This window comes from Mobula birostris, chromosome 26, assembly GCF_030028105.1.
Source record: "Mobula birostris isolate sMobBir1 chromosome 26, sMobBir1.hap1, whole genome shotgun sequence".
NCBI lineage: Eukaryota > Metazoa > Chordata > Chondrichthyes > Myliobatiformes > Myliobatidae > Mobula > Mobula birostris.
In genome coordinates this window covers 24,777,392-24,793,832 of record NC_092395.1, presented here as the reverse complement: position 1 = coordinate 24,793,832, position 16,441 = coordinate 24,777,392, and the positions used below count along the sequence as shown (strand labels likewise).

Sequence of the window (16,441 nt, the reverse complement as noted above, 5' to 3'; positions counted from 1 at the left end):
CCGGATTCATTTTCCGCCGCTGTCTTTATACGTTCTCCCCATGCACCCACATTCCAAAGACGTCGGGGTTAGTAGGTTGTGGGTGTGCTATACTGGGGCTGGAAGCATGGTGGCACTTGGGGGCTGCTCCCAGCACATCCTTAGACTGTGTTCATTGTTGACAGAAAAGAACACTTCCATCATGTTTCGATGTACATGTGACAAATAAAACTCATCTCTTTCTTTTCTTGGATGATGTTCTTGACCTTGTCTATTGAATTGGTTAAATGGCCACTGTAAATTAACCCTTACTGTGCGGGTTCCCAGCCAGGCGGCCATGAACCCCTTGCTTAATGGTATTGGTCCACGGTATAAAATAGATTGGGAACCCCTGCCTTGGTGTAAGCAAGAAGCAAATACGTGAAAGTGAGGTTACACACAAGATGATGGAGAAAGTCAGTGCGTTAGGCGTCATCTTTGGGGAGAAGTGGACGGTCGGCATTTTGCGTCATATCCCTTGTCCAGACTGGAAGACGGAGGGGAGATAGCTGGTACAAGAAGGTCGAAGTGAAGCTGAGGGGCAAGCAGGAGAGGATATGCCACAGGCCTACAGAGAGATGGGACGGATAGGATTGCACTGCCAAGATTGAACAGGTTGAATGGCCTCCTACTCTATCACAGAGAGTAAGGGAGATAACCTATACCAAAAAAAAAAATCAAAGGAGGGCCACTTGTATAGGACAGTCACTGATAAATTCAATCAGATGAAGAGTAGAGTGAGAAGCTGGATAAACATACAAAGGAGAAAGGAACGGAAGGAAATGATGATTGGGAGAGATGGAGTGAGGTAGGTGGAAGCTCTTGTGAGATGAAAAAACTCTAGCACAGAGCCGATAGCCCAAATGGCCCGTTTCTACATTGTAAGCATCTTGTAATGCCGATACAGTACTCCAGTCACAATAACCCCTACAGTAATAAGCCTCGGACTGTTGCTAAGACAAATTCAGACAATGCTCAGGAAGACTTCACAAACTGGATGTCACAATGCAGCCCAGGCAAATAAATAAACCCTTTGTTATTGGCTGGTGAGGATCCAGATGTGAAGATAATCTCCATTTGTAGCTCTGGATGCTCTCACCTCTGGCCACATCTGGGCAAGGCCAGACCTTCCGCAGTTCGACCACAGGAGCTGCCTTCAGGAGGACTCAATGGCAGAGGAGGGCAGGCGCTGGTCACCACGTCTGCTGATGGAAGCTGTACGCCCTGCAGTCCTGGTTAGGTGGAGTAAGTGAGTGCTCAGTGCACTAAGAGTCAACACTGCTCCTTGCTGACTCCTCTTCCACGAGTGTCTGATTGTAAATGGACAGCAGAGAAATCATGTTCCCACTAAGGTTCAGCCCAGAGCCCGAGTGAAAACGGGCAAGTGGACAAACGCGACAGGTTTTCAGCGCTGGGCTCTGCACATCCACACCAGCCTCGCTGCTGCAGTCCTCCTCCAGGCCCAAAGGACAGCCCATCTGCCGCCTGTACTCAAACGCAGAATCGCTCCCAAAGCCCAGCGAGTCGCTGTCGCCTGCAGACTCACCATCCTCTGTCATGGGCACCGTATCACCTGTAGCTGGCTCAGCGGGTGAGATTGTGTCATTCTGCAGGCTGATTACAGCGAGGAGAACATCTGTCACGTCCTCTTCAGCAGAGCATGCCTCCCATTGCTGTCGGGATAACCACATGTTGGAATTACGTTGAGCGGCAGAGTGCTGTACTGTCAAACATACCAAGGGCAGGAATATCACTAGCTAAGTTTCACCTGCAATTGCTCTGCCCTTATAGAAGAAGAAAACTTTAAATACTCTATAATGAGGTTGGTGGCCTTCTGCAGGAACACTGTTGGTTCCTATCATTCAGACAAGGCCATCAGCCAGACTCCATATGGAGGTTGTGGTGTGTCTTGTTCCTACACCCATGAACTGATCGAGGTCATAGACAAGAAAAGGTTACCTTTATACCTTGAACTTCAGCAGTGGCCATGACACCCTCTCTGGTAGAAGGGCCTTCTCACAGTAAGTGACCAATGCAGCCACTCCTGTGACCCTGGCACCGTCAAGCTCACAGAAAGCAGTTGAGTTCCACCAATGAGATCTCTGTCCTCCAGGCAGACCACAACCTTGTCATGGACACGGCTTGGAGGCTCGTCTGCGTCAATGACCTGGAGAGCTACTCTGGCTGGAGTCGGGGCTTTACGCTTTGGCTCTTGGTAGGGTCGCCCATACCGAACAGGTCAAAGGTCAGAGGCCAGTCCAAGAGTGGTCCACTGGTCCTCCAGATTTGGCGGGGCGGGGCTCAGTTCAGGGCTAACATCCCTGACTGGTCAAACAAAACCGTTAAGGAAAGGACAGTGAAGAATCCTCCTACATCTGAGTGGCCAAGGACAGGCCGAGATGGAGGACCGTCATTGCTGCCCTAAGCACCAGCACCATAACCGGTAGGAAGTAGGGAAGTAACGAGGCCATCGCCGGTGATTATCCCACCCTCCAACTGTGCCACCCTCCAACTGTGCCAGCCTCCAACTGTGCCAGCCTCCAACTGTGCCACCCTCCAACTGTGCCAGCCTCCAACTGTGCCAGCCTCCAACTGTGCCAGCCTCCAATTTAAGGGTGTAGCTTTTCTGAGTGCCATCAGGTGTGACCCTTGTCCTGGCATCGACAGCAGGCACAGTGCATCCCTTCCGAGACCAGTTCCAGGGGAGGACCAACCACATCTTCTGGACAATGCACGGGATGTGGAGTCACTGTTGTAAGAAGATGCTGCTACCCATCTCCATTGTCATTCACTAGAAGCAGTGGGTGTGGGGGGAGGGAGGGACGAACCACATGGCAAGGCCAAGAGGAGCACCATTAAAAATTTAGCCAGGAACTGAGCTCAGGAATGAAGGAAACAGGGAGAAGGACTTACAGGCATAGATCTGTCCTGAAGGAGGTTTCCAAGACTTTATGCACCTTGAAGGAAAATAGGAGGTAAGGCTCAGATCCTTAGAAATAGTGCAGGGTGCAGAGGGGTGGGCACATCTCCTGGTGGGGAGCTGATTCCATCATGTGATCACAGGCCTCCCTCCATCACTAGCATTGAGACCAAGAGTCCCAGGGCGAGGCTGTCCAATCCTTCAGATAGGAGGGAGGATGGGGAAGGGGTGGATTACCAGGTGAAGTGGAGGGAATGGAAAAGCCTCTATGGTGGGGGTGGGGGCTATTGATTTACCCCCATGTGTTTCCCCTGTGGGATGGGGCACCCTGGGTAAGGAGGATGCCATGGCCATCAAAGATTAGATCTCCATCCTAAGGCCAGAAGTTTGGAAATTACCTGATCTTGTGGGAAGTATTATAAACAACGTGAACTTTATACATTTTTCCTCAACCACAGGATGGTGTGATTGAAGACATGGTGTGGCTAACAGAGACAACTCAGTGTGGACCGCTGTGAAGATTACTGCACATTAGGAAGATTACTGCATGATCTTCATTCCCTATGAATGAACAAACCATAAAACTTACACTGATGTGGTCAGATGTGTGTATGGATTTGACAGCAAGGCTGTTGACTGGATCCGGGACAGTGGGACAAACCATTCGTTCAGTTCTAGAAAAGTGATCAAAGAAATGTGTCAGTATCAGGGCTTCTGGTTTGCCTGCTGTTTGTGGCATGGTTGGGGATGATGTTCCAGTATGGTGTTTCTGGTTAGCATTGGTGTTTGTTAAGGAGTCGGTCATTCTGGTTAGTGCTGGGTTTGGTGCTAGTGTCTATATTTCTGGCCTGTGTTGCCATTGGCATTTCTGGTCAGTGCTGTAGTCGACTGTTCTGGCCGGTGTTTCTGTTCTCTTCTCCAGGGTGGCAATGATGTTGGTGCTTCTAGTCAATGTTGGGTTTAGTGTCGTGATCAGCGTCTCGGCCCAGCGTTGAGGTTGATCTTTTTTTAGCCTGGGCTTACTTGTGTTACCTGTCAGTGTTTCTGGTTGGGACTGGTAGTCTGATCACTGTTTCCGGGTGATGTTGAGGGTTGGTACTTCAGGTTTGTGTTTCTGCATGACGATCGTGTGGGTGTTAGGGCTATCATTGAGTCTGTGTTGGAGTTGGTACTCCTGGTCAGTTCTTCTGGTTGGCATTGATATTGGTGTTGGGACTGGTGCAGGGTTGGTGTTTTAGTTTGGCGTTGGGGTTGGGGTTGGCGTTACTGGCCAGCATTGAGGTTAGAGGTCAGTGTTTCTGGCTGGCATTGGAGTTAGGGTCAGTGTTTCTGGCGCATTAGAGTTGGGGTCAGTATTTCTGCTGGCATTAGATTTGGAGGTGAGTGTTTCTGGCTGGCATTAGAGTTGGGGTCAGTGTTTCTGACTGGCATTAGAGTTGGGGGTGAGTGTTTCTGGCTGGCATTTCCAAAGTGTTCTCGGCCCCGTGGCCAACGTACCTCTTGTAGCTGAAGTAACAGAGAGAAACCACAGCGAAGACAGCAAGCATGACGCAGAAGGACGTTGCCACGATGATCGCTATGAACTCACTGTGATCTACATTTCAGCAAAAGACTGAGTTAGTGAGGTGCTGTGGCTGGCTGATCTGCATCTCTAATACCCAAGACCAACAGGGTCTGATCAGCCTTTGCTTTGCAACGTTTAAATACCGCAACCTCATTTCCTAGTTTCCCAGGAGCTGGGGGTGGGTTACCAAAATTTCCACTCTCCTCTGTGTCAGCAAGCCTTTCCTGATGTCCAGTGCTCCAGTGGTCATGTTCTAACTCCCTGTTCTGGACTCCCTCTGTCACAGGATGTAGCTTCTGTCTCTATCAATCTTATGTAGCCAACTTAAATACTTTGGTCAGGTCTCCTTTCATTCCTCAGAACTCAGTAGAATCTATGCTCAGTCTGTACTTTCACCTCTGCTATTATTCTGGGAGAGTTTGGCTGGCATGGTAGCGTAGTGGTTAGCGCAGCAGTTTTCAGTACCAGTGACCCAGGTTCAATTCCCGGCGCTGCCTGTGAGGAGTTCATAGGTTCGCCCCGTGACTGCGTGGGCTTCCTCCGGGAGCCCTGGTTTCCTCCCACAGTCCAAAGACATGGCAGTTTGTAGATTCATAGGTCACTGTAAATTGCCCCATGATTAGGCTAGGGTCAAATTGGGGGTTGTCAGCGCGGCTCGAAGGACCAGAAGGGGCCATTCCAAGCTATACTGCAATAAATAAAGAAATGAAATAAATATGTCTTCCTGAAACTCCACTCCCCTCTCAGGACCAACCTATTCTCCAGACTCTATACCCCCTTCATCTGTGGTCATTCATCTATGGGTGTATGGAGATCTGGGTGGATATATGACAACAAGACCATAAGGTGATTCTGTATAGGAGCAGAATTAGGCCATTCAGCCCATCAAGACTACTCCACCCTTCAATCATGGCTGATTTGATTTTTTTTCTCAACCCTGTTGTCCCATAACCCTTAGTCTCTTTACCAAGCAAGAACATATCAATCTTTGCCTTAAATACACCCAATGACTTGACTTCCACAGCTGTCCTCACCCTAGTTTTAAAAGAACTTCCCTGTATTCTGAGGTGGTGCCTTCAGATTCTATGTCCACATTACTAACAGAAATACCCTCTCCATATCCAGGCCTTCGAGTTGGTGGTAGCTTTCAATGCAATCCTTCTGAACTGCATCGCTGACAAGCCCAGAGCCATCAAATGCTCCTTGGAAGTTATAGAACATAGAACATAGAAGAGTACAGCTCAGGAACAGGCTGTTCAGCCCACAATGTTGTGCTGAACCAGCTAGAAAGCAAATCAAAAACACCCAAACACTAACCCCTCCTACCTACATCATGTCCATATCCTTCCATCTTCCTCACATCCTGTGCCTATCCAAACGTCTCTTAACAGTATCTAGTATATTTACCTCTACCACCATACCAGTCAGCGCATTCCGGGCATCCAAGACTCACTGAGTAAAAAACTTACCCCTCAAATCCCCATTGAACCTACCCCCTCTCACCTTCAATGCATGCCCCCTGGTATTAGACATTATAAACTTCTCATTCCTGATATCATTCTTGTGGGTCTCTACTGGACCCTCTCCAGGGACAGCAGAACTTTCATTGGATACAGGGCCCAAAATTGGTCACAGTTATGCTAAACACGTGCACAATTTATTGGAAATGGTAGAGTTTGTTGACCCCGATCCAGGGCACTGGACAGAAATGGCACGAGGAGATCTCCTGAATATGAATGGGCTCAAAAGACCAGAGCTAGGTCACGGTGCTACCTAGCTGGATAGAGGAGGAGAGGTGATATGTTCATGGGGTCAACAGAGGCAGTCAGATCAGGAGTGATGTCAAGAGACAGACTATATCTCTCACAATCGCACAGGGTGTCATCATAATCTTGATCAAAGCAGTTTCGCATCTCTGACAGAGGTTGCAACTCAATGGAACAACTAAAAGCAGGAGCATACATAGGAAGTGCCCTGATTTGGGAGGCTGCAACACAACCTTGGGTGTTGACTGAGGAAGAGAAGCAGGAAATGGGGTGATAGTTCACAAGGGCAGCAGGCTTGTGGATTACGGAGAGGGCAGGGATGACCGATTTCCCAGATGGGAATCCCAGAGATATCAGCTACAGTGCAGGTGGGACAGGAGTCTGTGTGATCAGTAGTTTCATGGGAACGGATCCAATAATTAGGAGGTAAGACTTGGAAAGAGTTTAGAGAGGGGATGAGGAGTGAAACAAAAGGAAAATGTGAAAATAAAAAAGGTGGGATGTGTTGGAGAGGCTTGGCGCAGCGATTTTGTGGTTCTACCCTCTAACTTACGTGGGTGACAGAGGGCATCTAAAGGGGTTCACAAAACACATGGAGGACATTCATAGTGTGTGTGTGTACTTGTGCAAGGAACCTCTTGCAGACTTTGGCCAATCAGTCAGAGTTAATCTCAGCATCCAGTCACATTACCAAAGTCCCTGGTTTGGAAGGTTCGGATGGTCTTTGCTCCTTGTCCGGCCGTGGTGACACCACAGATCTGCACGGTGTACAGGGTGGAGGCATTCAAATTGACCAGAGTGTAGTTCAGCTTCGAAGCACTAACAGAAGCAGCTGGGAATAAGCAGAGGTAGTGACTGAGAGGAGGCACAAGTAACTGACAGAATCTCTCGCACAACCATTAGTATGCTCCTTCGCACAACAGACTCAAGCCCCACACAAATATCGACACCAACGTCCACACAAGCAGCAACGCTGTCTCCCACACCAACACCAACACGATTCCCCAAACATCAACACCATTCCCCACGATACTGTTTCCCACACAAACACTAGCACTGCCCCCAACACCAACACCATCTCCAGAACACTGACACTGTCCCTGACACAAACACCAACATCATTACCCACACAAACAGCTACACTGTTCCCCACACCATCCCTTACATAAACGTCGACACCACCCCTCACACATCATCCTCCGTACAAACACTGACACCACCGCCCACACAACCACTGGCACGGTCACAACTGACTTAATACCTGCTACGATCAGACATTCTCCTTCCCATTCCCTTATGCAAATAGTAGCATAATCCTTCACAGCACCACAAATACAGTCTCTCACACCGGCACAGTACAGGGCCCCTCACTGCAATTGGCACAGTCTGTGCACACAGCGGCTACATCGTCCAGGCCAAAGTCTGATTGTGCCCTCAGGTGCTGTACACGTGGAGTTTGGATGTTCTCCCTGTGACTCCTGTGCTTCCCCCACGTTGCAAAGAAGTGCTGGCTTGTCGCTTGATTGGCCACTGTCAATTTCCCTAGCGAAGGTTGAGAATTAATGGTGTCGGGGAATTAAAGGGATGGATTACAGGGAGATAAACGAGGCATGGAACTGATGGAACTGCTTCGAGACCAGGTATAGACTTGTTTGGCTCAATAGGCTGCTTCCGTGTCATAAGGATCTCCTGCAACACCTCAGTCACATTCCTCACGCCACCTGTGACACCACTGCTCACTTGTCCAATATAATCAATCGCACACTCTCTCACATTTGGGCTCTTCACAACCAGACTGTGTAACAGTTTCTTCCCCCAAGCCATTAGACTCCTCAATTCCCAGAGTCTAGTCTGACACCAACGCACACACATGCACATACACGCACATACACGCACACACACACACATCTGAACACCACTCTACTCCCTTTGCAATTTTTGCTCATTTCTTTCTCAATTCCTGCTAAGGCATTGTTTACATTTACATTTACATCATTTATTATTATATTGTAATTTGTCATTTACTGTGCCTATTGTCTTGTTTATTAATTATTGTACTGTCTTGCACTGTTTTGTGCATTTTATGTAGTCCTGTGTAGGCCTGAAGTCGAATGTAGTTTTGCGTTGTTTCACATAGTCTAGTGTAGCTTTGCGTTGTTTCATGTAGCACCATGGTCCTGGAGGAACGTTGTTTCGTTTTTACTGTGTACTGTACCAGCAGTTATGGTTGAAATGACAATAAAAGCGACTTGACTTGACTTGATCTGACCCGTGGTGCAGGACTGTGAATGGGAGGAGGACCGTGTTCTTGGGTCTGGCCCGGTGGGCCGCACAATGGTGGGATGTGCCATACTGTGGCAAGTGTGTTCAGGTCTGGTTCTGTGGGCCCTCCCAGTGGGGGACACTGTAGTCATTTGAGCTATCATGCAGCCAGGGCTGTTCCAGTGCTTACTGTGTGTGTGATTCCAGCTGTTTGTGTAGAGGATGAGGTACTTCTCCAGGCTGCCCTGGCACTCTTCCAGTGAGAGCCCCTTCCACGTGAGGAACACTGAGCTTTTCATGATGTTGGTTACGTTGACCATCATGGGCCCATGGGTTGGTGCTGAAAATAAAAAGCATCTTAAAGTCAGTATGAGACCATTCTGCCTATTATACCCTTCCTAGCCCTTTGACAGAAATACCCTTTAAGGCCTTAAAACGGTATTGGAATAAAAACTCTTACCAGCAGTTTGATCAAAGAGCAGCTTCTGCTCAGACTGATAGGGCAACACTTGGAATCAGGAACACAACGCAAATTAAATACGGGCACAGCGTTCAAAGTCAGATGCAGGTCGAAGTTTTTTGTTAACCTTGAGAAAATGCCCCATGAAAGGTCCAGTGACCTTCGTGCTGAAACCATTCCCATTTGCAGTGCCTGGCACTGTCTATCACCAGTTCAAAGGTGATCACTGGTGCCCAATAGCTGTGACAGCAACAGTACCACATGGGGTGGGGGGTGGAGATGCTCAATAACACTTGCACAATGTTTAACTCCATTCACAACGCCACATCAAAAGCAGCAGGCCAAAGACAAGATTCAAGATGTGTTAATAAGTGACAAATTGCAGTTGTAATGTTGGATTGGGGTTTATAATTGTTATTTTTCTTCTAGTTTAATTTTCCCGTGCTTTCTTGCATTTATATAATTATATAATTTTTCACTGGGTTTTCCAGTAACTACAATACAGTTACTTCAGTATTTTTCTAGAAACTTCTTAGTCTGTAGCAGGTGTCACTCCAATTGAGTCTGGCTATTTTATAGGTTTATCAATGAAATTTTTGTTTTCTCTAGTCAGAGTATGAGACGATCTGATTAATTTTTAGTCTGCTCTTTCCTTTGATCTGTCGGTTACTTTTTCTTGTACACTTTCCACTCTTGTAACTCTGTAAAAGAATGATTGGAAGCAACAAGGTTTATGTTTTGTCCTTGACTTCCAAATAACCTTCAGATCGCAAAAGGATCCAAAAGTACCACCCTGGGTCTCCCGACGTCAACATCCTGAGAGTCACCATTGACCAGAAACTCACTGGACTAATCTCATAAACAGCGGCTACAAGAGCAGTCCAGGGACTGGATATTCTGTGATGAGTGACACACTTCCTGACGCCTTCCCACATGGTAAGTCTGGTACACCAATTCAAATGCACAGGTAGGTAAGAGGTAGTACAGAGTAGTACATTGTGCCCAGTGCATCACGGCACATCCCTCCCGACCCTCAGTAATATCTATGCCTCAATAAGGCAGCATCCATCATCAAAAATACCCACTATCCAGATCACGCCATCTTCTCACAGCTACCATTGCTCAGGAGGTATAGAAGCACCATCAGGTTTAAGAACAGCTACTTGCCTTCAACCATTCGGTTCTTGAATCAAATCGCAAAACCCTAGTCACTACAGATTAGCAACGGCATGACCACTTTGATTACTTTGTACTAAAATAGACTTTGATTTTTCAAATTTTCTCTTTCTTGTAGAAATTAGTATAATTCAAGTTTAATTTTTGTTTTTTCTTGTGAATGCTGCTTACCCATGTGCCTGTGGTGCTGCTGCAACCAAGTTTGTCATTGTGCCTATGCAAAGATAAACTTGTTCAGATGACAATAAACTTTTCTTGGGCTTCCAGCCAGCTACGGGTATCGACTATAACCAATGTCTCGATGACAGACTTGTGCTATCTTCTTCAGGAACGATGCCTGGGTATGTGTAGTCCGGTGGTATTTATACCCCCGTAGTCCCCCAGGAGAAAGCAGCCCATTGATTGGTACCCTACCCACCACTTCTCCCATTCCCTGTACGGCATGGCTGCGGTGTGCACCGTCTACATGTAACACGCTGTAAGGTTTCACTGCTCATGTAATGGTTTCTCTGTAGCAGCAATGTTTGGGTTATGACTAGAGATAACAGGGCTTTGGAATGTGGGGTTATCCAATGAGAGGGATGTTTGTCTTCCTTGTGGGTCTGGGAGCAAGGTTTTCACAGTCTTTTGCCAGGGAGGGATGAGGAGAGAAGACGTGAATGGAGAGAGTTGGTAGACCGCCAGATGGAGTGGACTAGGAGTGAGGGTCCGAAGCTCCGCGACGATTGGAGGAGGTCGATGGTGGACAAACGGCCGTATCCATGAGCTCCAACGTTGCACATTAGTCTATTTCATGAAACTGGGCCCTTTTCTTTTTTTTGTTTCTTTACTAACCATACATTCAAATTAAGAATTATAAAGCTCAATCGTTTAATCGCACATTGTGTACTATTTGTTATTTCGGGGTACTGATTTGTAACAGGGGACACACCGCGCAGTATCCACCTAAACGAGATCTCTGAAGTTTGGCCGGGCCGCTAGCTGAACCGAGAGTTACAGACAAAACGCACCTGCAGTCACTCACCTTGCTTACTCCATCACCAGTGCCAAAACACACAACCTTATCACATAACAGCAAAAGAGAGCTCGTGTCATCGCCCTCGTTCATCAATCACACCCTATTTACTTGAGCACAAAGACACAGCTCAGCCCATGTCACTGAACTGCTCTGAAGTTTCCATTCAAAATTATCCATTTTTATGATCCGACAGAAACTTTGTGAACTTTTGAATCCTATCGTTTGCATATTTCATTACCAATTGTAATGCATATTACAGGCGTTAATAACCAATAATGTCTACATAAAGGGGCAGAGCCTCAAGATACGGGGGAGTAGATTTTGGACGGAGATGAGGAGGAACTGCTTTTCCCAGAGGGTGGTGAATCTGTGGAATTCTCTGTCCAATGAAGCAGTGGAGGCTACCTCAGTAAATACATTTAAGACAAAATTGGATAGACTTTTGCATAGAAGGGGAATTAAAGGTTATGGGGAGAAGGCAGATAAGTGGAGATGAGTCCATGGTCAGATCAGTCATTAAATGGCGGAGCAGGCTCGACAGGCCAGATGGCCGACTCCTGCTCCTATTTCTTATGTTCTCATGTTCACATTATAGGCCAATAATATTCTAGAATTATTAAGATAACTATCCAATGCAGTGACATCAGCGCCAGACTCCGGAGCGAAGGTTCCCGAGTTTGAAGCCAGTCGGGCCGCACCTGGGCACGCTTTCCATCCGTGCCAGGTTGAGTGTCGAGCTCCCAACTCGGCCTCGTAAAAAAAAGACTGCGCTGTGAGAAGGACGTGGGGGACCACTCACAGAATCTTTCCTCCAAGACAACCACTTGAAAAAGTGGTCACCGAGGCTCTGGCAGAGTATGGCTCACACAAAAAAAATCCAATAATTAGTGTCAACAAGCATTTGTTAGCATCCTTATATAGTCTTGATATGCATAGTGACCTTGTGACCCAGGCTTGAACAGAAAGTCTGTACATAGGGGAGTTGTGCTTTCAAGGGCCACGTTCAGCCTAGGTGACTGGTCTTTGTCTGCACATTGTCCCTGTTCACTTATCATCTTCTCTCTTGCCTTACTGAATTTCCACACAGGTACATGGAATATCACCACACACACTTTTCCTCCAAGTCACAGTCCACCCTGACTTTGAAATATTTTGTCAGCAACACACACAGAATGCTGGAGGAACTCAGCAGGCCAGGCAGCATCAATGGAAAAGAGTGAACAGTTGGCGTTTTGGGACAAGACCCTTCATTGGGACTGGAGGAAAAAAGACGAGTAAGAAGGTGGGGGAGGGGAGGAAGAAGGTGGGGGAGGGGAGGAAGAAGGTGGGAGGAGGGGAGTAAGAAGGTGGGGGAGGGGAGTAAGAAGGTGGGGGGAGTGTAGGAAGAAGTGCAAGGTGGTAGGTGATGGGTGAAATGGGGAGAGGGTGAGGGGTGAAGTAAAGAGCTGGGAAGTCAATTGGTGAACGAGATAAAGGGCTGGAGGAGAGGGAATCTGATGGGAGAGAGCAGAAGGCCATGGAAGAAAAGGAAAGGGGAGGAGCATCAGAGGGAGGTGATGGGCAGGTAAAGAGATAAGGTGAAAAAGGGAAATGGGAATGGGGAATGGTGAAGGTGAGGGGGTGGGGAGGGGGCATTACCGAGAAGTCGACGTTCATGCCATCAGGTTGGAGCCTACCCAGACAGAATATGAGGTGCTGCTCCTCCACCCTGAGCGTGGCCTCATTGCAGCAGTAGAGGACCATGGACTGACGTGTCGGAATGGGAATGGGAAGTAGGATTGAAGTGGGTGGCCACTGGCAGATCCTGCTTTTTCTGGCAGACAGAGCCTAGGTGCTCAGTGAAGCAGTCTCCCAATCTACATCGGGTCTCATCCATATACAGGAGGCCACAGCAGGAGCACTGGATACAGTAGATGACTCCAACAGACTCACAGGTGGAGTGTCGCCTCACCTGGAAGGACTGTTTGGGACCCTGAATGGTAGTGAGGGAAGAGATGTAGGGCAGGTGTAGCACTCGTTCCGCTTGTGAGGACGAGTGCCAGGAGGGAGATCGGTGGGGATGTGGCAGAGGCAGAAGAATTGAGAGAAGGGGATGGCATGTTTACAGGTAACAAGGTGGGAAGATGTGTAGTCCAGGTAGCTATGTGAATCAGTAGGTTTAGAAAAGATGTCAGTAGATAAGCTGTGTCCAGAGATTGAGACTGAGAGATCGAGAAAGGGGAGGGAGGTGTCGGAGAGTCGATGAGGTCCGCATAGGTACAGGAAGCAGGCATTGACGTAGCATAGGAAAAGTTGGGTGATACCAGTGTAGGCTTGGAACATAGACCATTCCACGTAGCGGACAAAAAGGTAGATTCAGCTGGGACCCATGTGAATGTGAGTGTCCCTGGCTACACCTTCTGTTTGAAGGAAGTGGGAAGAGCTGAAGAAGAAATTATTGAGAGTGAGGACCAGTTCCACCAGATAGAGGAGGGTGATGGTGGAAGGGTATTGGTTGGGTCTGGTGTCCAGAAAGAAACGGAAAGCTTTGAAGCCTTCCTGATAGGGGAGGAAAGTGTATAGGGACTGCAAATAGTGAAAATAAGCTGATCGGGGCCAGGGAACTTGAAATCATTGAAAAGATCAAGAGTGTGTGAAGTGTCATGGATGTAGGTAGGAAGGGACTGAACCGGCGGGGATAAAGCTGAGTTGAGGTATGAAGATGTAAGTTCAGTGGGGCAGGAACGAGCAGAAATAAGGCGGGAGGAGAAGATGGCGGCGTGACGCAGCACGTGCAGCCTCTCCGGTGAAATGATATCGTATTTGTTAAATAGGGGCCGTGCACAATTCTGATTTGATGGAGACAGACGTGGGAAGCATGGAGGAACATCTGGAAAATTTCTGAAATGCCCAGTTCGCTGCCGCTGCTAATGTGTGATCGAGAATCTCGGAGGGAAGGCCCCAAAATCCCCGGCTTTGCCTGCTGCTGGTGACTGAGGCTGGGGTCGAAGCGCTCGGCAGAGATGGTGCTTGGTACTTGGTGTCGGAGGCCTGGTTGGAGGCTCGAAGTTTTCGGACAACTCAGAGTTGGACTGTGGTCGGGCATGGCAGGGAGAGTTTTCTTCCTTCTCCCGTCTGTGTGAGATGTGGGACTTTCGAGAGACTTTGAACTTTTTTACAGTGCCCATGGCCTGTTCTTCATCAAGTTACGGTATTGTTGCACTGTTGTAACTATATGTTATAATTACGTGGTTTTTGTTAGTTTTTCAGTCTTGGTCTATCCTGTGTTTCTGTGATATCACACCGGAGGAATATTGTATCATTTCTTAATGCATGCATTACTAAATGACAATAAAAGAGGACTGCGTGTCCTCATGATCTAAAAAAATATTGGGTCCATCTGGACAGACAGGTTTGTGGATCTTGGGTCGGAGGTAGAAACAGGAGGTGCGGGATATGGGAACTATAAGGTTGGTGGCAATGGATGGGAGATTCCCAGAGTTAATAAGGTCAGTGATGGAGTGGGAGACAATGGCCTGGAGCTCCTTAGTGGGTCCTGTTCGAGAGATAAGTAAGAGGAGGCGTCCGAAAATTGTTGCCTGGCCTCAGCCAGGTGGGAGTCAAACCGCCAGACTGCTACAGCGCCCCCCTTATCTGCAGGTTTGATGGTGAAGTTAGGATTAATACAGAATGAGTGGAGAGCACTATCCACTTTCCACTGACAAAGCATTTTGTCAGTCCTTTAATGTCACTGGCTTTCATTCTTGAAATGCCCTGCCGTTCAGCACTTTGAAAGCACCTTCACCAGAGGAGTCACAGAGTTCAAGTAATTCATCATCACCACCTTCAGTCAAATCGGAGATGTCCAGACCCTCCAACAAAGAGCACTACTTAATCAGCCAATGATATTGAAGACTTCTGTTGGATGCAAACTTGCAAGCACTTTTAATTAATGCATGAAATGGCATTCAGAATACAAAGTTAGAATATTCCTAAAAGAATTCACAAGCAGCATAAGTAAAAATACTTTTTATGACCGATTAGTTTCCTAGCAGTAATTATAGTTCAGTAAGCCATTGAAATTCACCCACGCCTCTTGTAACCAGAATATTTCTCTTGTGTCTGTTTCAAAAACACTTGAGGTTCTGTCAGTTCATGTGGTTTCCCTTGATCCTGTTCCTGGCAAGTATACATCATGAACACATTGGGTCAATGACAAAGCTCACCAAGCTATCTTCACAATAAAATTTACTAAACTTACAGGCAGCTTCACAAAGTCAGAACACTCTGTTCATACTGCAAAGTCCAAACAATGCAAAAGAAGAACGTTTGAAATAGCTATCACCCTGGACACATTACTTATGATAGTGCCAGTAGCAGAATTACTGTTGTATATTTAACTCTAGAATGCAAACAAGTACGAGGTTTTGCACTTCAGAAGGACCAACCAGGGTTAGGTCTTACACAGTGAACAGTCGGGCACTGAGGAGTGTGGTGGAACAAAGGGATCTGGGAATACAGGTCCATAATTCCCTGAAAGTGGCATCACAGTTACATAGGGTTGTAAAGAAAGCTTTTGGCACGTTGGCATTCATAAATCAACAGTTTTGGCCACCAGTCTACAGGAAAGTTGTCAATAAGGTTGAAAGAGTACAGAGAAAATTTACAAGGATGTAGCTAGACTGGAGGACCTGAGTTATAAGGAATGATTGAATAGGATAGGATTTTATTCCTTGGAACGTAGAAGATTGAGATAAGATGTGATACAGGTACACAAAATTATGGAACTATGACTAGAGGTAACGGATTAAGGGTGGAGGGTGAAAAGTTTAAGGGGAGCATGAGGGGAAATTTCTTCACTCAGAGGTTTGTGAGAATATAGAACGAGCTGCCAGAACAAGCTCAATTTCAACACTTAAGAGAAGTATGGATGGGTAGGTGGATGGTAGGGGAATGAAGGGCTATGGTACCAGTGCAGGTCGATGGGAGTGGGCAGTTTGAATAGGTTGGCACAGACTAGATGGGCCAAAGGGCCAGTTTCTGTGCTGTAATTTTCTTTGACTCTGGCTCTATATAGTATATGCACTTTATATCTACTTGTACTTCTACAGAATACATTTTTATCTGTTGATATTATTAATATTGTGTAAACATTATTTTATGCTCTGTATGTGATATATGTACTGCATATTGTACCTTGGTTCCTGAGGAATGGCATTTAGTTGTATACAGTTGTTGTACATTTCAGTGACAATAAACTTGAACTCGAACTTGAAAT

At 47.1% G+C, this 16,441-nt stretch overlaps 1 protein-coding gene and 1 long non-coding RNA gene across 2 annotated transcripts in view; one reads left to right on the top strand and one right to left on the bottom strand.

Annotated features, from left to right (window-relative positions):
- Positions 1-1,153: 1,153 nt before the first annotated feature.
- LOC140188083 (interleukin-31 receptor subunit alpha-like) overlaps positions 1,154-16,441 on the bottom strand; it is a 37,486-nt gene continuing 22,198 nt past the window's right edge. Inside the window, exons 12-16 of the mRNA XM_072244033.1 lie at positions 8,721-8,870; positions 6,960-7,100; positions 4,436-4,532; positions 3,528-3,612; positions 1,154-1,691 (exon numbers count right to left, since the gene is read on the bottom strand). Of these exons, the coding sequence (XP_072100134.1) occupies positions 1,284-1,691; positions 3,528-3,612; positions 4,436-4,532; positions 6,960-7,100; positions 8,721-8,870 (881 nt within the window). The 3' untranslated portion in view covers positions 1,154-1,283. The remainder of the gene's footprint in view (positions 1,692-3,527; positions 3,613-4,435; positions 4,533-6,959; positions 7,101-8,720; positions 8,871-16,441) is intronic.
- LOC140188084 (uncharacterized) lies at positions 9,640-16,374 on the top strand. The gene is made up of 3 exons (XR_011883218.1): positions 9,640-9,926; positions 12,272-12,458; positions 13,998-16,374. It is a non-coding gene; the product is annotated as an uncharacterized lncRNA (long non-coding RNA).